We start from the raw sequence: 25,910 nt of genomic DNA, 5'->3' as shown, positions 1-25,910 counted from the left end.
TATCCACAATATCCTTAAAGTCGTCCAATCCACATAAATCATGGGAAGCACCGGGCCAGCCTGGGCGAGTGAGCCTATCGCCATCATTGGTATTGGATGCAAGTTTGCTGGAGATGCATCCAATCCATCAGAGTTATGGAAACTGCTGGCCGAAGGGAAGAGCGCCTGGAGCGAGATTCCGGCTTCTCGTTTCAACCCCAAGGGCGCTTATCATCCCAACAGCGAGAAATTGAGTACAGTGGGTGGTCCGCCGCTGATATATCGAGTTCCAGTGCTAAATATGGAAATTAGATGCACGTCAAAGGAGCCCACTTTATGAATGAGGATATTGGGCTGTTTGATGCTGCATTTTTCAATTATTCGGCTGAAACAGCAGCGGTCAGCCAGATCCATATGGAATACAGGTTGATCGAACGAGAGATGGCTAATATGATACAACAATAGACGTTAGATCCTCAATTCCGGCTACAACTTGAATCGGTCTACGAGGCCCTGGAGAACGGTAAGTATACAATTCATTGATGACGACACTCCTGAAAAGAGAGCTTACTTGTGAAACAGCCGGTCTCCCTCTCGCGCAAGTCGCGGGTACCAACACATCTGTATTTGCTGGCACATTTGTTCATGATTATCGAGATTCATTGATCCGAGATGAGGATAACTTGCCACGGTATCTCCTGACAGGATCAGGCACCGCAATGGCCTCGAATCGCATCTCTCATTTCTTCGATTTCCGCGGCGCAAGTATGACCATAGACACCGGCTGCTCGACTGCTCTCGTTGCCCTTCATCAGGCCGTCCAGAGTCTGCGAAGTGGGGAGAGCGACATGAGTGTCGTGGGCGGTACCAACATCCTGATCAACCCGGACAATTTCAAGGCAATGGGATCTTTAGGGTATGTTACGCGGTGAAAACTACAATAATTACGACTAACGCTGCTACGTTCAGCTTTCTCTCTCCCGATGGCCGATGCTTTGCTTTTGATTCTCGCGCCAATGGGTACGGCCGTGGCGAGGGTGTGGCCACGATCGTGATCAAGCGACTCCGAGACGCGATTGCCGCTGGCGACCCAATTCGTTCCGTTATTCGTGAAACTCTGCTGAATCAGGATGGCAAAACCGAAACGATTACCTCGCCAAGCAAAGACGCACAGCAAAGCCTGATGCGCAACTGCTACGCACGGGCAGGCATTGACCCGCTAGGCACTCAGTACTTTGAGGCTCACGGAACGGGCACGCCAACGGGAGACCCAATCGAGGTCGGGTCTATTGCTTCAGTTTTCCAAGGGAAGAAACGCTCTATTGTCGAGCCTTTGCGGATTGGCTCTGTGAAGACGAACATCGGCCACACAGAAGCGACCAGTGGACTAGCCAGTGTCATCAAGGTCACTCTTGCAATGGAGCATGGCATGATTCCGCCATCTGTCAACTTTGAGAAGCCCAATCCCAAGCTCTCACTCGAAGAATGGGGAATCAAGGTAGCCAGAGAGTTGGAAGAATGGCCTGCCCTTCCAGGTACTGTTCGCCGTGCATCCGTCAACAACTTTGGCTACGGTGGAAGCAATTCCCATGTGATCATGGAAGACGGGCAATATTGGCTTCAAGCCTTGACCACGGGGACATCGAGCAAGCACAATGCTGCCCCGAATGGTGTCGATTCACTACCGTTGCCCAGCTATGAGACGAATCTGTTAATTCTCAGTGGCAAGGATGAACAGACAACCAAAGTCATCGTCTCCAACCTGAAAACATTCCTTGAAGAGCAGGAGAAGAAGGGACTCAATGAAGTGGACGCCAAGGTATTCCTAGAGCAACTCTCTTATACCTTGGGACAGCGCCGTACCATTTTCCCATGGATTGCCACATACCCTGTCCCCATCACCCAAGGGATTGCTGCAGCGGCGACGGCCCTTGAGTCTCGTAACTTTAGGGCGTCCAAAGTTGCCTCGCGGCAGCCAAGAATCGGTATGGTTTTCACAGGGCAGGGTGCTCAGTGGTATGCCATGGGAAGGGAATTGATTGCCACGTACCCGGCCTTTGGGGCATCCATCAAGGAGGCCGACGCCATTCTCCATGACCTCGGTGCGGACTGGTCTCTGATGGATGAGCTTAACCGCGATGCCGAGAGCACACGAGTGAACGGGACCGCGTTTAGTATCCCCATCTGCGTTGCTGTGCAAATCGCGCTGGTTCGCCTGCTGAATACTTGGGGTATCAAGCCTACCGCTGTCACCAGTCACTCCAGTGGAGAAATTGCGGCAGCCTACACAGTTGGAGCGATCAGCCTCCGGAGGGCCATGGGGATCGCATACTTCCGTAGCAAGCTGGCCGCAGAGTTGACACAGAGTGCCACGGCCAAGGGAGGTATGATTGCAGTAGGCCTGGGGCATCGTGACGCGGCGCGCTACTTGAATAACCTCACTGGTGATGCCAAGGCCGTCATTGCCTGCATTAACAGCCCCTCAAGTACGACGGTGGCTGGCGACCTTCCTGCCGTATTGGAATTGGAGGCAAAGCTTCAGAGTGATGGGGTGTTTGGTCGCCGACTGCGAGTGGAGACTGCCTACCACTCTCACCACATGGCGCCCATCGCGGAGGAGTACCGCACCGCACTGCAAAATATGCAAGATGATAAATCAAGCAAATTCAATCGCATGAATTCCATCGCCTATGCATCCCCAGTGACTGGCTATCGCATGAACAGTGCGGAAAATATTGCGAACGCAGACCATTGGGTCAGTAGCTTGCTGCAACCGGTCTTGTTCGTCGATGCATTCACGGAGATGGTCCTGGGTGATTTGGATTCCGAGTCAGATGCCTCTCCTTCCAGTATCGATCTAGTCGTTGAGGTTGGCCCGCACACTGCACTTGGCGGTCCCATCCAGGAAGTACTGGGGCTTCCAGACTTTGAAGGTATCAAGCTGCCGTACTACGGCTGCCTTGTTCGACACACCAATGCGATGGAGAGCCTTCAAGGTTTGGCAGCCAACTTGATTCGCGAGGGTTACCCTGTTGACATGGAGGCGATCAACTTCCCTCATGGAAGAGGCTCTGATATTCGAGTGCTCACGAATCTTCCTCCCTACCCTTGGAACCACTCGACCAGGCATTGGATTGAGCCACGAGTCAACAAGGCGCTCCGCGAGCGCTCCCAAGAGCCTCACCACCTCCTGGGTCAGCTTGTGCCTGGTACAAATCTCAACTTCCCATCGTGGAGACACATCCTCCGGCCCACAGAATCACCATGGGTTCGGGATCATATGATTCAGTCCAATATCCTGTACCCTGGCTGTGGATTTATTTCTTTGGCTATCGAGGCAGTCCGGCAACAGATCGACCTGATTGCAGGTGATCAGGGCAATTCTACCCCAAAGGAGATTGCCGGTTACCAGATCAGGGACGTGGATGTCCTACAGGCCCTCGTCATTCCAGATAGTACGGAAGGCCTGGAAATCCAAACTGTGCTCCGTCCGGTCAGTGATAAGTCAATTGGCGTGCGCGGCTGGAAGCAATTTGAGATCTATTCGGTGACCGCAGATAACGAGTGGACACAGCATGCCTACGGGTTGATCTTGGTCGAGTTCGGCGATCCAGATCAAGCAACAGGGCTTGGACTGGGGAAGAGCAAGCCCCTGGACCCTAGAGCCGGATATGCCAAACGTATCGATCCGGTCGACATGTGGAATGTTCTGACGGCACTTGGGCTTCAGTACGGACCGACCTTCAGGAACATCAAGAACATCATTCAGTCGGGCAGGGAGATGCGTTCTATCAGTGACATTGTCGTTCCTGATACTTCAGTTGCCAAGGAACTACCGTATACCCATGTAGTACATCCAGCATTGCTGGACGCAGCCGCCCAGGCCACGTTCACAGCTCTCCCGGGCACCGAATCCCGCCAGGACTCTCCAAGAGTTTTCCAGTCGATCGAGCGCATCTGGATTTCGAGCAAGATCAGCAGTCAGATCGGCCATCTCTTTGAGGCCGATACTTTCCTGCACCGTGCGGATGCACAGGGCATTGAGGCTAACATCACCATGGTCGACAAGGATGCGGGCGATGGTGCGAAACCCATCCTAGAAATCAAGAATCTGATCTTCTCGTCCCTAGGACGCAGCGCTTCCAGTGGGGATGAAAAGCCGTGGGAGAGACAGCTCTGTACCAGAGTGCACTGGGGTCCCGATGCAAGCTTCGGATTCCAGACAGATGGTCTTGGACAGCAGTTTGATCCCATCTTTCCGGATGGGATTCGGGCCATTACTGATCTCCGACGTGTGTATCTCTACTACATCCAAGAGGCACTAGCCAAAGTTTCTGCAGATGAAGTGGGCCAGTTTGGCCCAGAACGTGCCAAGTTTTATACCTGGATGCAGGAACAGGAGAACGAGGCAAAGGAGGGAAGACTTGGTACTGGCAGCACAAGTTGGCTATTCGACACCAAGGCTGAACGAGAAATTCGGACACACCTCGTTTCCGAAGCCGGTGTCAAAGGCAAAATGGTTTGTCATATAGGAGAGAACTTGCCTGCCATCCTGCGTGGTGAAAAAGCCCCCATCGAGCTGATGACAGCCAATGGGCTGCTGGATCAGTATAAGCAACAAGAACATCCGCGGGCTCTGTCCCAGGCTGCTGCTTTGTTGCGTCAATTCGTTCACAAAAACCCACGAGCGCACATCCTCGAGCTTGAAAATCCCTCTACCACTGCAACTCTTAACATGCTGCAGGCCCTGGGCACGGCTGAATCTGGAGGTCCACTGGCTACCTCTTATCACATCACCAGAAAGTCGTGGGATGAAGAATCCCAGGCCGCTTCTATTCAAGAGCTTGCCGCATGGAGTGATATTGTGGTTTTCGACACACTTGATATCAAAAAGGATCCGTCCACCCAAGGGTTTGAATCCAAGGATTACGATCTTGTCATTGCCAACCGGCATTTACTTTCGACCTCTTCTGCAAACTGTTTGGCCCATGTCCACAGTTTGATCAAACCAGGCGGCAAGCTGCTGCTGGTGGAGACCACGCAGGATGATTTCGACCGACAGTTCGTCTTCGGTCCACTGCCTGAGTGGTGGCAAGAAGATCGCAGGGTTGATGGCCAGCACTGCCCTTCGGACACCGTTTCATCGTGGGACCAATCGCTCAAAGCCTCGGGCTTCAGCGGAGTCGATGTCCACATTCCCGACTGTGAAGCCGACGATATGTATACAACGAGTACCATGCTTGCAACCGTCCCGCCAGTCAGTTCAGTGCAACGACCTTCATCGCACAACATTGTGGTTGTCACCAGCAATAAGATGGGACCTGCACTTGACTCCACCTGGCTGGTCAATTTGCAACAGGCTATCTCTGAGGATGGTTCTGGTGCTGGCTCGTTAACCACTGCCTATGCTATCGAGTCATTGACGCCAGCCTCGATTGCAGGTAAGATTTGCGTCTTTGTCGGAGAAATCGACAAACCTCTTCTCCGGGATCTCGATGCAGAAACCATGGATGGGATCAGGACAATGATTATAAACTCTAAAGGGCTATTCTGGCTTACACGTGGCGCCGCCGTCAACTCCCAAGACCCGAAGCTGGCACTCGCTCAGGGATTCCTTCGATCTCTACGTAACGAGTACCCGACTCGGCTCTTCGTAAGTCTGGATCTTGACCCTGGTACTCCCCTGTGGTCTCTAGACAGTGTGCCTGTGATCCAGCAAGTGTTGCAAGCAGGCTTCAGCAGTAATGACGACTCTCAGCCAGGCGAGTTCGAGTACGCGGTTCGAGACGGTATTATCCTAATCCCAAGGATCCTTAAGAACCAGGCCCGGAGCAAGGCAATCTCCGCCGAGGATGTTGCCGACCAGAGCACTCCAAAGGTAGTCAGTCAGCCATTATACCAGCCGGACCGCCCTCTGAGCATGCACGTTGGAATGCCGGGGCTGATGGATACCATTGCCTTCGATGACGACCCTTCAATGTCTGCCATCAATGCTACGTCTGATCTCTCGTCTAATCTGATTGAGGTTGAGCCGCGTGCCTATGGTGTCAACTTCCGTGATGTGATGGTGGCCATGGGCCAGCTCCACGAACGAGTGATGGGTTTGGAGTGCTCTGGAGTCATCAAGCGCGTTGGAAGCGAGGCTGCCAGCCGTGGGTACGCAGTCGGGGACAAAGTCTTCTGTCTGCTGCGTGGACCCTTTGGCAGTCGCGTAAATGTCGAGTGGACTAACGTCGCGCACATGCCGGAGGGGCTCAGCTTTGAGGATGCCGCCTCGCTGCCGGTCATCTTCTGTACCGCATACATATGCCTGATCGACATGGCTCGTCTGCAACGTGGGCAAACTGTCTTGATACACGCCGCAGCTGGTGGTGTCGGACAGGCGGCAATTATGATTGCAAAGCACCTGGGCCTCGAGATCTACGCCACCGTCGGGACAACTGAGAAACGCGCTCTGGTTACGAGCAAGTACGGCATTCCAGATGACCACATCTTCAGCAGTCGCGATGCATCCTTCGCCGCGGGGATCATGGCTGCGACTCACGGTCGTGGTGTTGACGCCGTTGTCAATTCCCTTGCTGGACCATTGTTGCAGGAAAGCTTCAACGTGCTGGCTCCGTTCGGTCACTTCTTAGAAATTGGAAAGCGAGACTTGGAAATCAACAGCCATCTCGAGATGCGGCCCTTCACTCGCCAGGCTTCCTTTTCAGCCTTTTACCTCCTGGCATCGATGCAGCACACCCCTCTCGAGGTGCATCGTGTGCTGAACGCGATTACCAAGCTGCTGGAGAGTCAGGCCATTGCCCCCGTGCACCCAGTCACAGCCTTCCCCATGGGCGACTTTGCCAAGGCCTTCCGTTTGCTCCAGACCGGTAAGCATATGGGCAAGGTGGTCCTCTCAACGGGTCCACAGGAGATGGTACCGGTTCGTCCACGAACTCCCAAGACCAAGTTCTCTTCTGAAGCATCCTATCTCATTGTCGGAGGCCTCGGTGGAATTGGTCGATCAGTTGCGCACTGGATGGTGGCTCGAGGAGCCAAGAATTTGATCTTCATGTCGCGAAGCGCCGGTCACAGTGGTCAGAATTCTGCTTTCCTTGCCGATCTTCGTGCGGCGGGGGTCCGAGTCAAGGCCGTGAGCTGCAGTGTCTCGGATCATGATGATCTCGTTCGCGCATTGTACGTTTGTGAGGAAAGTGGCCTTCCGCCAATTCGCGGCGTTATCCAAGCTGCCATGGTTTTGCAGGTAAGTGAGCCTCCTCAAGCCCCAAAATGGCAATATACTAATCTTTGTCTCTCCAGGATACCGTTTTCGAGCAGATGTCGCTGGCCAATTGGCAAGCAGCCGTCCAGCCCAAGGTCCACGGTACATGGAACCTGCATCAAGCGTTCGACGCGCCGGACAGCTTGGACTTCTTCGTGATTCTCTCATCTGTGGTCGGTGTCACTGGCAATGCTAGCCAGGCCAACTACGCGGCAGCAGGCTCTTATCAAGACGCGCTTGCCCGTTGGCGTGTTGCACGCGGTCTCCCTGCCGTGGCTATCGACCTCGGCGCTGTCAAGGGAATCGGCGTGGCTCAGGAAACGGCCGGCGTGCTGTCTCGACTTCAGCGTATTGGTCATATCCCCATCAACGAGGAGCAGGTTCTGGCCGTGCTGGACAGCGCCATCCTCGCGCCATATGAACCTCAGGTTGTCATCGGGTTGCACACGGGGCCCGGTTCTCACTGGAATATCGATGGTGACTCTCCTTTGGGTCGCGATGCTCGGTTCGTGGCGTTGCGGCCGGCTGAGGGTGGTCAGAAGAATGCCAGTGCCGGGGATGGTTCAGGCTCGCTGGCCAGTCGACTGGCAGCTGCAGCTTCAGCGATTGAGGCAGTTGACCTGGTCGGTGTTGCGATCGCTGAAAAGTTGTCAGATATATTCATGCTTCCCGTCGATGACATTGATCTGGCGAACAAGCCTGCTCACTTTGGTATCGACTCTCTGGTTTCGGTGGAGCTCCGGAATATGCTGCTCCAACATGCCGGTGCCGAGGTGTCAATCTTCGGCATCATGCAGAGCCCGTCTTTGGCGGCGCTCGCGGCCGACGTTGCTGCAAAGAGTACCCATGTTCAGTGGGATCGATTCAAGGCTTGATTCTTCTTTTTTTGCCTTTCTGTCGCTTTTCCTGAGAAGCAGCCAGATGGTTTGCCAATTCGTCGGATGAAATGAGATAATGGTCATGTGACCTTACATGTTTGTTATGTTTACCTCTTTCCTTTTTGGGATCTCTCTCTCTCTCTCTCTCTCTCTCCCCCCCCAAATTGATATCTCGCTTTTAATAAGGTATCTTGCTCACTCCTCTATTGTTCCTTTTGTCCATTGATATTTTTTGTCCCCCCTTCGAGTTCCATCATGGTTTTATCGCTTGTTAAGACTGTTGGCGGCGTACGGCGCAGCGGAGTTTGGGTACAAATAGATAGTAGTTCATCAAGCATTGCGCCTTCTATATACAATATATTCTGAGATATTCCAAATTTCTGATAGTTTCTATATACCTGATGCTCCGGCAACAATAGTTTGTGCCGCTAATATGGTAAGATCATGAGTACAGCCTGCAAATACCGGAATATATATCTTCTCGTTGATCCTTGTGATGGGGTAGTATGGGTCCAGCGAATTTCTGTAGGTACACTGGCTGCCTGTGAGGAAGTCCATAAGGAAGGTTACAAACCTATGAAAATGATTTACATTACACCATTCCCACTGGTCGATAAAGTAGAGCGTTCCTCTATCGATCAACATTCCTCCCGACCCCTTACGCTGCCCCGAGTATCTCGACGGCATTAAACAACTAGGTAGGTAAGCAGGCAAGATGTGGTTTTAATTATAGGGAATACTTTGGTCAGTTCTTCTATAATCAGTATTCCCGAATATATTTCAATTTCTACACCCAACACCCATACTAAGGCAACCTTCTAACCCTAAAGTAAAACTCGAAATCCCACCCCCATCCGCCCATCCGTGGTACTCCCGGGCACCTTGCCGATTCAATGGACCTTCTTCAGTGCCCGTTGCGCAGCCATGCCATATTTGTAAAACATCCACTTGCTGCCCGTGCAGTGCCCAAAACCGATTCGCTCATGGGAGAAATTAAAGTCATGCTGGAAACGCGGAATGCTCAACCTGTCATAAGAGGCAGCGGCCGCATCAAGAGAAACGTTTCGACAGATCTGTTCTGCCAGGTCCCAACCGTCTTTGAGCGCAAGATTCGCACCGAGTAATTCAAAGGGGCTGAGGATATGATTCGCGTCACCGATGAACATCACCCCGTGGAGACGGGCATCGTGTTGGAAGGCAGGCTTTTCTTTTGCAGGTCGAATAAAGGCAGTGCCGGGAATTGTGGCCTCGACGACTGATTTGAATGGTTCCTGGAACATCGAGGCCGTCTTCAGGGCCTCCTGCTTCAATTGGTTGAATTCATCGGGGGTGAAGTTGGTTTTCGCTTCGCGTTCGGGACCAACTGTGCTGAGTGCCCAGTCGATTGTGTTGCTGTCGAACGGATGGTAGATACAGCAGACGCCTTCGCCCGAAGACATCTGGAGGCTGAAATCTTGATCAATTGGCTTGGGAAGTCCATCTGGAAGGTATGAAATGCCACCAATCTGCGTCGCGCCGGCATATTGGGTTGTCATATCGTTAGGTCTGAAGCAGGCCCGAATGCGACTATTGGCACCATCGGCCGCCACAAGAAGATCACAGTCTAGTGTGGAACTAGTTGCGCTGCCGACATCTTCAGAGATGGAGACACGAATCTGGCCGTTTGATAGACGCTCGGCCGATGTACAGGCCGAGCCCCATTTCAAGACGGTCTGTGTCTGTTCGACTCTCTCCACCAGGATACGCTTGAGGTTCTGTCTGGTGATGCGCATGGTTGCTGCTGGGAGATTTCCATATACGGTCGGGTTGATGGATGACAGCCATTTCCAATTGTCCGACCAGACGCGGATATCGCCTCCGTTGAGGGTTGAATGCTCGCGAACTTCGTCTAACAGGCCCAACTGTTGAATAGCGACCAACCCGTCATCCTGGCTAGCCCCGTTGATGCACAGCGTATACGCGTCCTTCTGAATGGACTCGTCGCGGCCATTCTCTTCGTACAGGAGTACCTCCGGACGGTCCAGGGTTAAGCTTTGCCATAGCTGATCGAGCGCAAGTACAAACGCCAAACCGGCGAACCCTCCACCGGCCACAATAATCCTCTTCCCTGCGAGAAACTGGCCCTGTTGTGCGGTCATTGTGCAATGTAAATCGTATGTAGCGCCATGAATAGGCGACGGTAGTGAGACATATGAAGGCCGGTCGCAAGATCCATTTCCACTGCTTAGCTTTTCTTAGCTTTGCTTAGTTATGAGTTAAGTCCACCCGTCTATTATTGTTGAAGTCCGGTATATCTCGGAGATGGTCATTCAAGTAGCCTCGGAGTTTCTATTGAATGTCTTCGGAGTTTCTATTTCTTTAGCGCTGGCCTGGTTCTTGGCGATCGAGGGGTCCAGTTGGAGATTGCCCCGAGTCTAATATCTGGATGAGAAATCAAGCATCCGTGTCTATTGATGCATTTGTAATACTCAGTATGTTTATTTGTCAATGTGCTCCCCTCCATATTGCCTTGTTGAGTCTGTCATCGCTGTTTCATCGCGACAGCAATACTCCGCCGGTCAATGCCACAACCAAGCATGCGCCCAGTGGGGGCCACCCGTTCGCTAAAGCGGGCCGATCTTAGAGAATCGTAACGCTAATAGAATGGAGCGCTTTGCGGGTGAATCGTAAGAAAATCAGCCGTGTCTGATTTGATGATGTCAAACCCTCTTTAGTTGTTTAGCCGTCAGCACTAGACTAGTATATGCCTGAATCCCACTTGGTGCTTGATCCTGCGGTGATAAGAGTCCGGAAGACCGTAAGATGAGAATGGCCAAGACGAACACAACGTCCAAACACAGCGCCTTGATGATTACGCAGATAATAAATACGGGGTAGTATGTAGTACAGTAGCACCACAGTCATGGATAGCAACTAACCACAAGGCCACCATCTCGATCACCCGCCCGAAAGAAGAATCCACTTAATACGATCATGATTGGATCCGTCAGCAATAGCTGTACAGTACTAACTAACTATAGATAGTAACCTTCCTGCAATCCTACTAGGTTAACTAATACGGTGACCCCGAGCGCTTATTAATGACGCATTAGAGATCCCTGCGGACAAAGAAAAAGACCAGATTGAGAGTGCAGGGGGCCCCGATGTCCATAACTCGGTCTTTTCGGAGAGTCGGCGACACAATTCACCCTGAGAAAGGTCCTTTTTGCTTTTCGGGCCCCCCCTTGACATTCTTCTCTGCAGTCTTGTACCCACCGTCCTCCACGTCCCTCCCTTCCCTGGCGGAAAAAGAATATCCGTCAGATTCTCCGAACAGTGTACGACAGTATACTCACTAAGATTACCACCCATGCCACCAGACACTGAATTAGACACGCCGACGGTAACGCGCGGGCGCCAACGTCCGGGTGCCGCGTGTGACGAGTGCCGACGACGAAAGCTGCGTTGCGATGGGCAACACCCACAGTGCGGCGTATGTCGCGATACCGACGTGATTTGTGAGGTCACTCAACGTGGTGTCCGGGGCCCCAAGAAAGGCCACCTGAAGGCCCTGAAGAACCGCATTGTGCACCTAGAGGCCATGCTCGAGACCCGCTTGTTGCCCCATCAGCATCAGCCCCAGCTACGGTCGGATCTACAAGGCGATTCCCAAAACAGCCACGAAGACGATGGAAGGACTACTGTATCCTCGGGCTCGGAGCATGAGGCGTTTGTCTCAAACGGCTATGGGCTGCAAGAGTTGAATCTGACGGCCGTGCCGAGTAATCAGGACTCTTTTGTGTCTGCGGCGCCTACGCCACACGCGTCTAATCTGAATTTGTCTGAAATGATACAGGCTGAATTGTATACTACCCCTTCCCCTCCGGAAATGCATTGCCGGTAGTAAAGAAGTGCAACTCGGCTAATATTTCTTTGTACCCTCAAGGGACCAGCTGTACTTGGACCGTGTACACCAATCAATTCCGATTCTCCACCAAAGGCGGTACTTGTCATGGTCCAAGTCTAGTACCAAGACAGCGTCCCATCGATGCCTACAATATGCTATGTGGACCCTGGCCTCGATGTTGTCCGCTCATTCCCGGCACCTGGTCGAGCCACTCTACCAACAAGCCAAACAGATGCTAGAGGATCTCAGCGTCGAAGCCAATGATAACAGCAGTTTTAACACCGCACTGGCCCAGGCATGGGTTCTGGTCGTGACATTTGAGTATATGCGAACGTATCACCGTCAAGCGTGGATGAGCGCCGGTCGCGCATTCCGCTTAGTGCAGGCCTTGCGATATCATGAAATTGACAACCCCATTGACAAACGTGGACCTTCCTCCCCACAATGCGGAGACTTTATCGAAGTGGAGGAGAGACGCCGAGTCTTTTGGATGACTTACTTCCTGGACCATGTCATCAGTATGCGCGATGACTGGCCGATTACTCTGAATGAACACGTGGTAAGTGGCCCTGTGGCCAAAGATGTTATACCCTTTGGAGTTAATTTTACTAACGATATTGTTTTTACCTGATGTGAAGATTTGCACCCGTCTTCCTGCTCCAGATGCCGAGTTTCAAAGTGGAAGCCATGATCTTGGACCATTATTGTCAGAAGCCATGACGGAGCCCACTCTGAAAGTCCGATCTTCATTCAACGAGTGTCTCATCTTGGCCACCATCTGTGGTCGTAGTCTCCTGCAGAGTCAACGGTATCACATTTCCAAAGCGTATGGAGACATGACCATGGACTGGATGGAGCAACGCAGGTGGCTAGATAGTATACTCACGAATCGACTCCAAGTCTTATCGCAGTGTTACCCAGCACCGACGGAGTCATACGACCCCCTTTTGCTATTCGCCAACATCCTTGGCCAGGCGACTGTAATCTACTTTTGCAAAGCGATGAACGATACTACTGCGGATAGCTCAATGAATGAGAATACCCCTGAGTTCATTCAGTACCAATATCGCGCTTTGGAGGCATCTACCAATATCATCAGCCTGGCATCCACTTTACGGGACCTGCCGTTTTCAAGGGCAAGTCCAGTTACAGGCGCTTGAATAACAAAGTTCTGACTCTTTCCGGCCAGGTTCATCCCTTGACACCGATTCCCCTATTTCTCTGTGCCGAATTCTTATACAATGAAAAGCACAACGAGGTCTTTCAACCCCGACTGCAGGAGCTATTCCACGTCCTTGGTGGGTTGAAGAACGTCAATAACCCCGAACAGAGCTATTTGGATCTACTTCCGCGTTCGTGCATCTCTAAGACTGCAGAATTATTCAATCATAGTGTGGGTACCAGCACTCCAAATAGTTAAAGTGGTTTTTAAGGGATCGAGTATATTATATGTGAAATTACGATATTGGATACTGCGAATCAATTGAAGTTTGGGAGAATCAATAGACAATCTTGACCAGTCAATCTTTAACATCTATACGAGTCCTTCCCCCACCCCCCCCCCCGACTTTCACTCAAGAGCTCTTCTTCATATTGTACGAAGCCATAGTCCGCTCAATCATATGTTCCTCGACGGTCGGTGCCTTTTCGTCCTCATCAATCCCCTTGCCATAGACGACATCCAGAGGATACAATTTAAAGTCAATGTTTCCATCGAAGAAATAAACGACACTGAACCGATCGGTCGGGTTCTTATTCACAACTCGGTGAATGCTACTCTTGTACAGCCCACCGGTGATCCGGCTGATCATATCCCCCATATTGACCACATACGCTGCCGGGTCCGGTGGAACACCGATCCATTCACCCGTTTCGCGGTCTTGCACTTCCAGACCAGGATGTTCGTCTTGTAGCAACAGCGTCACGGCTCCGAAGTCCGTGTGAGCGCTGCTACCCAGCTGCCTCTTCTGCGCTTCACCTTCCTCGGCGGTGGCAGCTGGGCGAGTCGGCGGATAATGCAGGAGTCTCATGGGGCAGGCAGGGTCATTAGCCTTGAACTCATCGAAGACGTGAGGTCCGTAGGGCAGGGTTGCAGCAACAAGGTCGAGAACGATATGCGACAACTCAGTCATGGCCTGATAGTATTTTTCAAGGGGATCCCTGAAATCCCGAGAGGCCAGCATCTCTGTTGGCGGCCAAACGTTCGGGCCCATGAAGAATCGACGAGCTGCAACGCGCGGGTCCTCGGCCGGGATGTCTTGTCCAAGGAAAAAGCCCTCCTTCAGATCGGGGAGGACATCATCTTCGTACAGCTGCGTACCCATCACATCATATCCACGGAATCCAAGACTACTGCGAGCATCGAGTTTAGTCTTGACGGGTTGTGGGAGTTTGAAGAATTTGGCGGCTGCATTAAATACGGATTGTTGGAGAGATGTAGGCACACCGTGGCCGGTCATCTGGAAGAAACCAGTGGAGATGCATGCGGCACGCACATCTTCAACTACTTGCTGGGCAGCTGGACTGGTGGGGTCCTCCAGGAAGGGGGTAATGTCCACTGATGGGAGGTAGAAGGAGGATGAGACGACGGAAGGCATGTTGGTGGTTGAGATCTTGGTCGATTTGAGTTCTCTGTACAATTTCTTTATCAGTCTATCACTTTATCTATTTATGTATAGTCTATCTCGTAAAAGGTATAGTGGTGTGCTTATCTGTCTCTATATACTTTCACCATCGTTGATCCGTCGTCTGCCTGGCGGACTTTCTATCCGGCGGTTCGTTTCCAGTAAGCAGGGGATCTTACGCTCAACGGATGATCTTGACAACAGCTGAATGGGGGCCAAATGGGCCTGGTGTCTAATGTTAAAGACAATACTTTCTTGATGTGAAGATATTCTTTCCGAAACGATCAACCTCATTCCCCATCTGTAACCTCGTGGCACCCAAGTGTACCTGTCAACGCCTATCACTCCCTAATCAGTATTGCAGCGATATAATAATCATAATTATCAGATACAACACAGCCATCCTCCACGCAAGGGGCGAACACTCAAAATGCGGTTCAAACCAACGATACTGCTCCAAGACGAATCCGATCTCCACTTACCACGCGTCCTTTGCCTTCACGGGGGTGGTACCAACGCCCGCATCTTCCACGCTCAGTGCCGCGGTATTCTCAAACACTTGCACCGCGAATTCCGCTTCGTCTTTGCACAAGCTCCATTTCCTTCCGTAGCCGGTCCGGACGTACTTTCTGTGTACAAAGAATGGGGCCCATTCCGGCGCTGGCTGGAGTCTCCTCCTGATGATTCCGAGTTCCCTTCACAGCAGACAGTCATTGAGCTAGACAGAGCGCTCGAGGATGCCATGCACCGTGATACAATGAGAGGTGCCACTGGCAACTGGGTGGGAGTGATGGGCTTTAGTCAGGGTGCCAAACTCGCTGCCAGCTTGCTATATCGTCAACAAGAAGGTCTATCGAAGACCAACTTTCGCTTCGGTATTCTGCTCGCCGGGAGCGCGCCTTTGGCAATACTTGATCAGGATTGGGATTTACAAGCTATTTTCAAGTCCTTGCCCAAATCAAGGCATCCAGATGCTGTGCTGTCAATCCCGACTATCCACGTGCATGGGTGTCGTGATGCGGGCTTGCATCGCCACCGCCAGCTATATAAGTCGTGTCAACAAGACACTGCAAGGCTTGTCGAGTGGGATGGAAACCATCGAGTACCGATCAAGTCTAAGGATCTTTTGCCTTTGGTACAGCAAATAAGGGAGGTTTCGCAGGATGCACATTATGGCGGGACCAGCTTTTCTGTCCCTTTGGATTTCAAGCCTTCAGTTTCTTGTTTAGAAGTAGAAGTTTAGATGGTTGTTCTTGAACGTAGTTTTTATAGATGATTATCCTTCATGTACTTATTTCAATTGTCTGTGTCTAATATTCTTGTGATTTCTACTGTTGAAAAACGTGTAGCGAAAGTCTCTATATAGCTTGAACACCAGCAACATTGAGTAAGCCCGCTGTCTTTAGGAACCAATCTCTCCAATACCCTTCTTGTCCCTTAATTCATTGGACAGACATATTCTTAGTGTTATATGCGTTGAAAAGTCTACTCTGCTCCGTCCTGCTGGAAAATCTCCGGAATGGCCCTCCACTGGGGCAACGGTCCTCCCAAACCACTGGGGTAGCGAATGTTCTTGATTTGGCTCCATTCCCGCAATGTCCCAATCCAGTGTTCACGACCATGACCACTGTCTTTCACACCTCCGAAGGGTGTTCCTAGCACACCACGGAAGTAGTTGTTGACCAAGACGACACCGGCTTCGACGCGTCGGGCGACCCGCATGGCACGGCTGAAATCGGTCGAATAAACACCTGCGAAGAGACCATATCGGGAGGCATTGACAATCTCCACAGCTTCATCCTCGGTCTCAAAGGCACTAACGCATGCAACAGGACCAAAAATCTCCTCCACGGCGACGGCCATCTCAGTTTTTACGTCGGTGAACAGCGTAGGGGCCACGAAAAAGCCATCCCCGTCACTGGTGACGATACCTTGAGCAGCCAACCGGGCACCCTGGCTCTTAGCCAAATTAATCGCGGCCAAGATTTGCTCCTTGCGCTCTCGCGAGACCACTGGACCAACGTGGGTCGCGTCGTCAACCCCGTCACCGGCCCGCAGTTTCGACACGGCAGCGGCCATTTTTTCGACAAATGCTGGGTAGAGACTCTGGTGAACAAGGATTCGGGAGGATGCGGTGCAGGCCTCGCCCTTGTTGAAATACGCGCCCTCAACGGCGTCACGTACTGCGACATCAATGTTCGCGTCGTCAAACACAACGAAGGCGTTCTTGCCACCCAGCTCGAGAGCCGTAGCCGTGAGAGAGGATCCAGCAGCCGATGCCACTTTCGCTCCAACGGGCGATGACCCCGTAAAGGAGACCATCTTTACCAGTCTGTGGTTGACGAGTGCCTGGGGTACCTCTGGTCCCAACCCAGGGACGACTTGAACCACGTCCGGAGGGAAGATAGTCTGTAGAATTTCCACGATGCGAATGGCAGTTAGAGGGGCTTGTTCACCAGGCTTCAGAATCATCGTGTTTCCCGCTGCCAAACAAGGCGCCAGTTTTCCACCAACGTGAATGGGAGGCCAGTTGAATGGGATGATACCCGCGCATACACCTAGTGGCTCGTAGATGATGGTTGAGTAGACATTGCCCTGATCAAAGAATTCCGATGGCAATTTATCGGCGATCGACCCGAAATATTTGAATACTTGAATCAGGAAGAATACATCGATTATCGCATCTTTGAATGGCTTTCCATTCTCGAGACACAACAGGAGTGCCAGCTCCTGTGCGTTCTTCTGGAGCTCGTCGGATGCGCGCAGGAGAAAGCCACACCGGTCTTGCGGCGCGCGTGCTTTCCAGCCGACAAACGCTGCTTGGGACGCTTCGATGGCAGCGTTGGTGGTTTCGACGTTGCCCGCTTGGATGGTGGTGATGGTCTTTCCTGTCGCTGGATTTTCTACAGCGAAGCGGCGCGAGGTGTCGTCGCAGGACCATCGGTAGACGGAGACCTCGGGGAATGAGGCTAACAAATCAGCGGCTTTCTGTGCCACGGCCATTTTCGCTGTTTAGTAATGTGGTGATGGGGATGGAAAGATGAGGTGGAATGAAGACAATCTATTCGCTTAGCAGAGAATTGTTTCTAGCGGGCTGATTTCACGACCTTTAACAATTGACAAAAGCATCATGTTAAGTGGTCGCATACGATTCTCTATGTATAGTGAGTAAAGGCAAGCTGTATCGACTTCTGTGGACAAATGAAGCGAACAATACTCCGAATTAATGTGTGGTGTAAAGAAACTCCGTGTCCCCACCCCAACATTACTCACTCTACGGGCATGGAATAGTTAACTAGTCGGTTGCGAGGCGCCCCAACCGAGTGCGAATGTTTACGTGAGATTGTAAATTGCCAGCATATCATGCATATGTTGGTTTTAACTATATGATTCATTGCAATCACCAAGATCGTTGTAGATAATTCTATTTGTTGTAGGTGTAAACGGCTTGAGCGTTGCCCTCCGAGTCCTGGAAGTACTGGTAGAAAGCCTGGTCGCCCTCGGCTTCCTTTTCACCGAGCGCCTTCCCGCCATTGGCCTCAATTTTCTAGGGTGCCTGATATTAGCTCATTCCAAATAAAAAGTAGATGGGGACAAGATCATTTACCTCGATGGCACTCTCGATGTTGTCGACATACAAAAAGATCTTCGTAGCACCAGAAACGGCGAGCTCTGCCTCTGGAACCTTCTTGATGATACCACCACCGGGGAACATCTCGCCGTCGACCTTGAAGACAAGGAGGTATTCCTCCGGTGCACCAACGTGGCTCTCAGCAGAGAACTTCCAATTGAAGACGGCGCTATAGAATTCAGAAGCTAGTTGTTTCGTAGGGCTAGTCAGACAGGTTTGAAGGAATTTCAAAAGGTGGTAGAAAGATGCATACCGCGCTTGGTGTCCTTGACGGGAATCTCAAGGCCCACGGGAGTTCCGGTAGCAGGGAGAGGCATGTTGATGGTTTGAGGGGCAAATAGTGGATTGGAAAGTCAATTTGGAAATCTGGTAATTTTTTGGGGTTTGTTGATGCCTCCGGAGAAGTATATATACCTCTTCCGCCTGTTGCATCATTCGAAGATATTATTTACAAGTTTCAATGGGTACAGGGTGGTGGCTCCTTTGTCGGTTCGGAGTTTTCCACTTTGACAAGGTATAGACAGTTTCTGTTTCTCCGACTTGTCAAGGGACTGTGTAGCTTTGTTTGATGAGCATAGGAGCCGTCTCAGAACGTAGCCAGCAACTCGGGGTGAGACGCGTAAACGGTGACCGACAACCGACATCCGGGGACTAGGGTTCCGCTATAGCGGGGTGGGACACTAAATAGCGCAAGCATAGGTACTACTCTAGGACTCCTGGCTCTGATATTCCCGATAGCACCACAGGCGTATTCCGTTTGTGAAACCATGTACTCTTTTGTAATCATTTTTAATTTCCCCATTGAGAGCTTTCTGGTCTAGTTATTGTTGCGGGGCCATTTCGATCAGTATAAGCGGAGTCATGCAGGAGGGTAGGTAGGTAAGGTTGCCCAGGTGGTCAGAATGAGCAAGTTCTAGGTACCAAATACATGTTAGCCTATGTGAACATAGATGCATGGTGAGATATCCTGTATTTCCCTACCGGCTATCCAGTTGGCTGATGTTCTACGACGATAAAATAAGGGAATAAGATGTGCGGGCGATCATGTATACTTTGACATTGCGGTCCATAGCGCCGGAGTAATTATCTTGCTGACGGCCCCATTTGTTCCCCCAGTATGACAGTCAATATATCAGGCAAGTGCCCTGATCGTCAATAGAGAGACGGCTTTTCCACAGATAAAAGGTGAAAGCTTTAGGCCGTTGGCTTCATCGTCTACCAGTTTGGATCTGTATGATCTTGCCGAAGAGGACTTCAAACTTGCGATAATGACAATTCCTAAAAACGAATATGATTTCGTCATTGTTGGGGGAGGAACGTCTGGCCTCGTTGTCGCTGCGCGTTTATCGGAAGACCCCACTGTCCGAGTATGTGTGGTCGAAGCTGGGACGTCGCGATTAGGCGATCCAAATGTGGATATGCCCACGGGTGTCGGAAAGATGTTGAATAATCCAGAATACGATTGGGCCTTTCAAAGTGTACCACAAGTGAGATTTTGTTCAACTATATATCTCTCGTGGCAGGTTGATAGCTGACTAACCACTATATGGCACATACAGAAAGCTGCAGGAAACCGAATCTTTCATCTCCCGCGGGGGAAAATGCTCGGTGGCAGCAGCGGAATCAATTTCATGACTTATACGCGACCCTGTGCTCAGGACCTCGATGACTGGGCGACGGAGTTGGGACTTGAAGGCTGGTCATTTGAGGAGCTCTTGCCGTACTTCCAACGTCACCAACATCTTGAAAAAGACCTCAAGAATATTGCAGAGCGCGACGCCACTGTTTCCCCACTAGATATGAGCCTTCATGGACTCGATGGGCCGATTCACACGTCTCTACCGATCTGGCATGTCCCATTTGAGGAGCCTCTTCTTCATGCGCTCGATCAAGAGTCTGGCCTCCTACGACCCGACGAACCGAATAAGGGCGAACACCTGGGGTTCTACCGGTCATTCCTCTCTATTGACCGGACGGCGAAGCCAGTTCGAAGTTATGCAGCAAATGGATACCTGGTTCCCATCATGGACAGGCCTAACCTGCAAGTAATCATGGATGCCATCGCGGCTAGGGTGATTATGGAGCAGGATGCCGGCGGCTCCCTCTTGGCTCGCGGCGTCGAGCTGATACACGACGGAATCACACAAAATATTATTGCCAAAAAAGAGGTCATTCTCAGTGCTGGGACTTTCAAGAGCCCTCAGATTCTCGAGTTATCCGGAATTGGACATCCAGACGTGTTGGAGGAAGCCCAAATTCCGTGCCTCCTGGCCAACCCTCATGTGGGAAACAACCTCCAGGAGAAGACCATGTCCGCTGTTGTGTACGAGTTAGGCCCCGGGCAAACCTCCGTGGACTCGGTATTCCTTGATCCAAATTTCGCCAAGGAACAGTTCCGTCTCTATCAGGAGGAGCATACCGGTGCCATGTCCGGAGCGGCTAGTCTGATGGGCTTCCTACCATTTAACTCCCAGGTCAACGCTCCCGAGTTGAATGAGACTTTGGCCATGATCACCATGGAACCTGTCTTGCCTTCCCAGGATGCTGAATTCCAGGAAAAGCAGTACAATGCCATTGCCGCCCGCATGCGCCTGGCTTCGTCGGCCGATATTCAGTTGGTGGGCTCACCTGCAAACTTCAACATTAAGACGGGCTTTGAGAACTGTGCCAAGTTGGTGTCGGGGCCTCCTGGAGATACACCATGCTACGCCCTCATTGTCAGCAATATGTACCCTCTTTCTCGTGGCAGCGTCCACGTGCGATCTTCAGATGCGCTGGAAGCACCGAGTGTTGACCCTGGATTCCACTCTCACCCAGTGGACGCACACGTTCTGGCAGCTGGCGTCCGTTTCGCGGATCGCGTGTTCAAGTCGGCACCACTCAAGGGGAAAGTGGGCAAGCGGGTGGATCCACCATCAGATGTTGATCTCGATGATGAGATTGTGGCACGGCAATTCGTCCGCGATCGGATTGTGAGTTATCACCACGCGATGGGGACATGCTCCATGGGCCATGTCGTGGATGAACGGCTCCGGGTTAAGGGCGTCAAAGGGCTACGGATTGTTGACGCGAGCGTACTTCCGATGCAAATCAGTGCTGCCATCATGCCGACCGTCTATGCTGCAGCAGAGAAGGGAGCAGATATGATCAAGGAAGACCATTTCGTCGACACAAAGCTTCCTGTATAATAAGCCCAAGAAAGTATTACTGCTTAAAACGATAGAAAATATCTAGACCGTTTATAACGCTATTGCAGGCTTCTAATTTTAGCTTTCTCTCAGATCCAAATTAACTAACGGATCTTTATGACGCATCAAAACTGAATGCTTTTCGTTCAATCAGTTGATATCGAGCCACCAATGAGAAGCCATTTTCCAATCTCATTTCATATTGATTGTCACCCGTACCGTATCAGGAGCCCGTATGACAATAGAATGAAAAGGGACCGCACTTCTGAGTTAAAGCCAACCACCATAGTCTCCTTGGAAACACCGTCGCCGAGATGGCACTCGGGTATACTCCAAGCGTTTAGTGCGCTTTTAGCTTCTAGGAGCGGCACACAAGCGAAGAAGATCTCGTATCCAGCGATAGATACTCCGAATCAAATCCCCGCAATCAAGGCATTCTTCCGTCGCTTCCGGGACCACAGTAGGTGTGGACTATAAAGCCTTGTAGTCAACGGGATAGGAGAAAGACAACCTGTTGTCTTGCCAATCTTCTAATTTCCAGGGATACAATGGGAATAATTCCATCACTATTCTTGGCCTTCTCAGGCGTCACTGTTGTTGCCTCCAACGTTGTTTATAGCTTTGATGCTACACAGTATGATGCTCGAGATGTCATTGTTCGGGATATCGCCGTGATTGGAGGAGGCTCATCAGGAACGTATGGGGCCGTCAATCTGCATGCCATGGGGCAGAGTGTGATTCTCGTCGAGAAGGAAGCTCTTCTTGGTGGCCATATCAACACATATACCGATCCCACCACTGGTGTCACCGTCGACTATGGGGTGCAGGCCTTCTGGAATAGCACGACCACATGGGATTACTTCGAACTACTCGGCATTTCTGGCGAAGCTTATTCTATCGCTCCCCTGACCAATGTGTTCTATGACTTTTCCACGGGCGCGCCAGTGACAGTGCAAATAGCAAACAACTTCACTGCATATGCCCAACAGCTCGACAATTATCCATATCTTGCCAACAGTTGGGATCTTCCAAATCCTCTTCCAGAGGATCTGGTCTTGCCATTTCAGAACTTTGTTACCAAATACAATTTGGTTAACATGGCATACACCATCTATTTCTATAGCCAAGGCCTTACCAACTTTTTGCAACAGTTGACCATCAATGTCTTCAAAATGTTTGACTCGACACTGCTCTCTGGCTTGACCGGTCACGACGTGGTGCCCCCAAACCACAACAACAAGCTGATCTTCGAAATGGCATTGGAAAAGCTAGGACCTTCCAACGTGCTTCTTTCCTCCACGATTGTTGCGGCGCAGCGCCCTCCCAATGTGCCAGGGGTGCTTCTGATCGCCAAGACGCCTAATGGAGACAAGCTTATCAGGGTGTCCAAACTGCTGATCAGCATTCCGCCACTTCTGGAAAACATGCGCTCATTCGATCTCAACGACATGGAAAAATCAATCTTCTCCCAGTGGACATATAGTAGTTACTATACTATGCTGGTAAACAATACCGGTCTCCCATCTGGGTATCGATTTATGAACGCGAATTCCAGCTCGGCTACCTTCAATATTCCAGAGCTGCCAGCCCCTTACCAAGTCACCGAATCGAGAATCTTGGGGCTTTGGTATGTTTGGTATGGGAGTCCAACCCCACTGACCCAGGATGAGGTCCAGGAAGACGTGCTCAAGGTGATCAAGAGACTCCAACAGGCGATTTTATCTAACGAGTCCCCTGGCCCGTCTCCTGAATTTGTCGAGTTCCGAAGCCACACTCCGTTCAAGCTGGAGCCGTCGAAAGAGAACCTGGAGAATGGGTTCTACAACAATCTCAACGGTTTGCAAGGTGAGCGTAATACTTGGTATACTGGTGCCGCCTTTATCTCTCAAGCGTCTGGAATTCTTTGGAATTATACCCACTCTCTCCTGCCAGAAATTGTTGGCAAATAAGGTTGGGGCATAATTTATGGTTGTGGTGACATTAAGACTCCTTGCTTTCTATCTGGCATTTTCAAAAATGTACGGAGTACCCTGCACATAGAAAGCTTTATCAAATACCGTGATCTTTGCAGCGGGGGCTTTATAATTGCAATGTTTATACAACCGTGCTCCACGAACAGGTCTTGTACTCTACAGTTTTTGATCCTCTCTGAATTTCCACTAAACAATTCGGAACATATTCGAGCACCACATCTCTGGCCCTTACCAATGTGCACTTTCAAATCAGTACACGGTAAAAATGCAAGGGGAACTTCTTCCATATTTCTCATTGGTCAGATGAGCTCTCTCAGGTAAGGACCGAGAAGCCTAAGACACAACTTACGTTAATGATAAACCCTTTCCCGTGCTTTTTATCGCGGTGTTAGATACGCGACTGTCGAGAAATAGTCCATGGTCTAGACGAGTCATGGGTGTAGGCAGCATTCCCGACACTCGGCTCGGAGTAATAGATGGAAAAATAGTCGGAAAAAGGTACCATTCCGCTCGCAAATGGCCCCTCCGGCGGCTCCAACCCGGCAACAAATAATGTACCGAGCCAGTTCTTGAGGCGTAATGTTTGATCTTTGATTGCTTTTTTTTGGCTTTTGGCCTTCTTTGTCTCGGGATCTACGCCGTGCATCCTCCATGGCGCAAGCTTGGGCTCCCGCAGTGGATTTGAAATCAAGCTCTAGCACTAGTTGACCCTTAATGGGAAGAATTGAATCTTGGCCATGAAGATCTAAGTTGATTTACTTTGTTCCGAGCTCCACGGCCCGGCACGCACTGCCGTCTTGTTGGTACAGGGCAACAGAGCGAAGTTTTCTATTACTGCGTCTGCTGGAAGATGGGTGTCAGCGTTGCCCGTTCTAGGGGGACGATGCATCAATTCAATTATGGAGCCGGCCGTTCATCTTATCTCCGGAGCAGGGACTGAATTGGCCAAACACTCATTATAAGACCCGTGTACCCTTCTCGTTCCTGTCGAACTCCATCAGCCCCCTGGGTCAATATATCGCGAGGTGTGCTGTCAATACGCCGCACAATAATCCATTTCGCTCAACCAAAATCCTCCGCCATTGACAATGGATGTTCTAGCTCGAGGAAACGATGCCCTGAAAGTCAACCCCGTTATGGGGGTCGACGAGGCCCTGGCGGTGCATGGTTCTGACTGGCTCTGGGCAGTGACGGCTGTTTTCTCACTAGCTCTTGTGAGCACTCTTTGCTTCAGTTCTATAACCAACCATGGCTAACATTTTCTGGCAGATTGGTTGTCTTGTCATGTCTTTCGCCGCAAAGGAAAGCGAGCGGGTCTTCCACTACCTGTTCACATTCGTCCTCATGGTTGGCGCCGTCACCTACTTTGCTCAAGCTTCGAATCTGGGCTGGAGTGCTGTTCCACAAGTCGACAATCTCGGTAATGGCATTATCCGCCAAGTCTTTTGGGTCAAATATGTGCACTGGCTAGTCGCATTCCCGTCGCTTGCTCTGGGATTGGGCCTGATCTCGGGGGTCTCTTGGACCACGATTATCTGCAACATCGCCTTATCCCTGTACTGGGTTGTTAGCTATCTCGCGGGCGCCTATGTCACCACATCTTACAAATGGGGATTCTTCGCTTTCGGCACCTTTGCCTGGCTCATCCTCGCCATGAGCACCATCAATGAGAGCCGCGAAGCTGCGCAGCTCCTTGGTGTGGACAGGGATTACATTATACTATCCGGGTGGACGAACCTCCTGTGGATAATTTACCCCATTGCCTGGGGCTTGACTGATGGCGGAAACAAGATCGGGGTGACTGGAACCGCGATCTTCTTTGGAGTGCTAGACGTCCTTATGGTTCCGGTGCTCAGCTTCGCCGTCTTGTTCTTCGCTAGCAAGTGGGACTACCGCAAGTTAAGCATTGCGTTCAGCGACAGTCGTCCGAGCCGAGAAACCGAGGTCGCTTCTGCACTCAAAGGAGATTCTTCTCGGGTAGCTGAATAGACGCCTCGTTTGGTCATTTCTGTTGATATTCAGACTGTTTATCTGTCTGCGGTGTCACATTGAATTGTTCCATCGGCCATGTTCGGGTGTGCAATCAGATGGAAGATTAGACTTCAGAGGGGATTTGGAGGGATGGAATATAATGGTTTGTTATGGGTCCGCAGGTGATCAGGTAATCAGACAACAAAGCAGGGAGTTCTCTTTTGTAATGTACCAAACTTATCGCTATTGATTAGACTCTATCACCTCACGAGGTAGTTGTCAAGATGAAGAGACAAAGGAAAATCGTAAGCACGGCCATGCTGGCATTCACCACAGCAATTCACGCCTAAATTTCCTGCAAACCGAGTCTGTAATGTCCAGCCCCTTGAAGACCAATCTCCTTACCGTTAAATTGTTCTCTGTAAAACACGGAGCGTCTATTGACAGCAAGAATGACCTGATATACAGAGTCTCGCCAATTTCTATACATAGCTCTCACAAGTCAAGGCACTCTAT

General features: G+C 51.0%; 10 protein-coding genes across 10 annotated transcripts; 6 read left to right on the top strand and 4 right to left on the bottom strand.

The window, feature by feature from the left end:
• Nucleotides 1–40: 40 nt before the first annotated feature.
• On the top strand, nt 41–8,118 carry N7496_005649 (type I polyketide synthase; the record flags this gene model as incomplete). The annotated part of the gene is made up of 6 exons (XM_056698578.1): nt 41–238; nt 292–378; nt 445–502; nt 562–895; nt 949–7,225; nt 7,282–8,118. The coding sequence occupies 6 exons, from the start codon at nt 41–43 to the stop codon at nt 8,116–8,118; spliced, it is 7,791 nt and encodes a 2,596-aa protein (XP_056557103.1).
• Nucleotides 8,119–9,011: 893 nt separating this feature from the next.
• N7496_005648 (FAD-dependent oxidoreductase) lies at nt 9,012–10,259 on the bottom strand (the record flags this gene model as incomplete). Its single annotated transcript, XM_056698577.1, has 1 exon — nt 9,012–10,259. One exon carries the CDS (start codon nt 10,257–10,259, stop codon nt 9,012–9,014), a length of 1,248 nt encoding a protein of 415 aa, XP_056557102.1.
• Nucleotides 10,260–11,470: 1,211 nt separating this feature from the next.
• On the top strand, nt 11,471–13,167 carry N7496_005647 (Zn(II)2Cys6 transcription factor; the record flags this gene model as incomplete). The annotated part of the gene is made up of 3 exons (XM_056698576.1): nt 11,471–12,000; nt 12,047–12,566; nt 12,646–13,167. 3 exons carry the CDS (start codon nt 11,471–11,473, stop codon nt 13,165–13,167), a joined length of 1,572 nt encoding a protein of 523 aa, XP_056557101.1.
• Nucleotides 13,168–13,581: 414 nt separating this feature from the next.
• Nucleotides 13,582–14,604, bottom strand: N7496_005646 (isopenicillin N synthase family dioxygenase; the record flags this gene model as incomplete). The annotated part of the gene is made up of 1 exon (XM_056698575.1): nt 13,582–14,604. One exon carries the CDS (start codon nt 14,602–14,604, stop codon nt 13,582–13,584), a length of 1,023 nt encoding a protein of 340 aa, XP_056557100.1.
• Nucleotides 14,605–15,061: 457 nt separating this feature from the next.
• On the top strand, nt 15,062–15,874 carry N7496_005645 (uncharacterized protein; the record flags this gene model as incomplete). The annotated part of the gene is made up of 1 exon (XM_056698574.1): nt 15,062–15,874. The coding sequence occupies one exon, from the start codon at nt 15,062–15,064 to the stop codon at nt 15,872–15,874; it is 813 nt and encodes a 270-aa protein (XP_056557099.1).
• A 242-nt stretch (nt 15,875–16,116) lies between these two features.
• N7496_005644 (aldehyde dehydrogenase family protein) lies at nt 16,117–17,634 on the bottom strand (the record flags this gene model as incomplete). Its single annotated transcript, XM_056698573.1, has 1 exon — nt 16,117–17,634. The coding sequence occupies one exon, from the start codon at nt 17,632–17,634 to the stop codon at nt 16,117–16,119; it is 1,518 nt and encodes a 505-aa protein (XP_056557098.1).
• Nucleotides 17,635–18,055: 421 nt separating this feature from the next.
• Nucleotides 18,056–18,579, bottom strand: N7496_005643 (VOC family protein; the record flags this gene model as incomplete). The annotated part of the gene is made up of 3 exons (XM_056698572.1): nt 18,056–18,178; nt 18,239–18,447; nt 18,516–18,579. 3 exons carry the CDS (start codon nt 18,577–18,579, stop codon nt 18,056–18,058), a joined length of 396 nt encoding a protein of 131 aa, XP_056557097.1.
• A 951-nt stretch (nt 18,580–19,530) lies between these two features.
• N7496_005642 (GMC family oxidoreductase) lies at nt 19,531–21,450 on the top strand (the record flags this gene model as incomplete). Its single annotated transcript, XM_056698571.1, has 2 exons — nt 19,531–19,749; nt 19,822–21,450. The coding sequence occupies 2 exons, from the start codon at nt 19,531–19,533 to the stop codon at nt 21,448–21,450; spliced, it is 1,848 nt and encodes a 615-aa protein (XP_056557096.1).
• Nucleotides 21,451–21,998: 548 nt separating this feature from the next.
• N7496_005641 (NAD(P)-binding protein) lies at nt 21,999–23,399 on the top strand (the record flags this gene model as incomplete). The annotated part of the gene is made up of 1 exon (XM_056698570.1): nt 21,999–23,399. The coding sequence occupies one exon, from the start codon at nt 21,999–22,001 to the stop codon at nt 23,397–23,399; it is 1,401 nt and encodes a 466-aa protein (XP_056557095.1).
• A 1,112-nt stretch (nt 23,400–24,511) lies between these two features.
• N7496_005640 (opsin family protein) lies at nt 24,512–25,412 on the top strand (the record flags this gene model as incomplete). The annotated part of the gene is made up of 2 exons (XM_056698569.1): nt 24,512–24,637; nt 24,693–25,412. 2 exons carry the CDS (start codon nt 24,512–24,514, stop codon nt 25,410–25,412), a joined length of 846 nt encoding a protein of 281 aa, XP_056557094.1.
• Nucleotides 25,413–25,910: the final 498 nt, after the last annotated feature.

Source organism: Penicillium cataractarum (genome assembly GCF_028827025.1).
Source record: "Penicillium cataractarum strain IBT 29864 chromosome Unknown utg000004l, whole genome shotgun sequence".
Lineage (NCBI taxonomy): Eukaryota > Fungi > Ascomycota > Eurotiomycetes > Eurotiales > Aspergillaceae > Penicillium > Penicillium cataractarum.
Note: the sequence above shows the minus strand (reverse complement) of the source record. Positions and strands in the feature narration are given on the sequence as shown.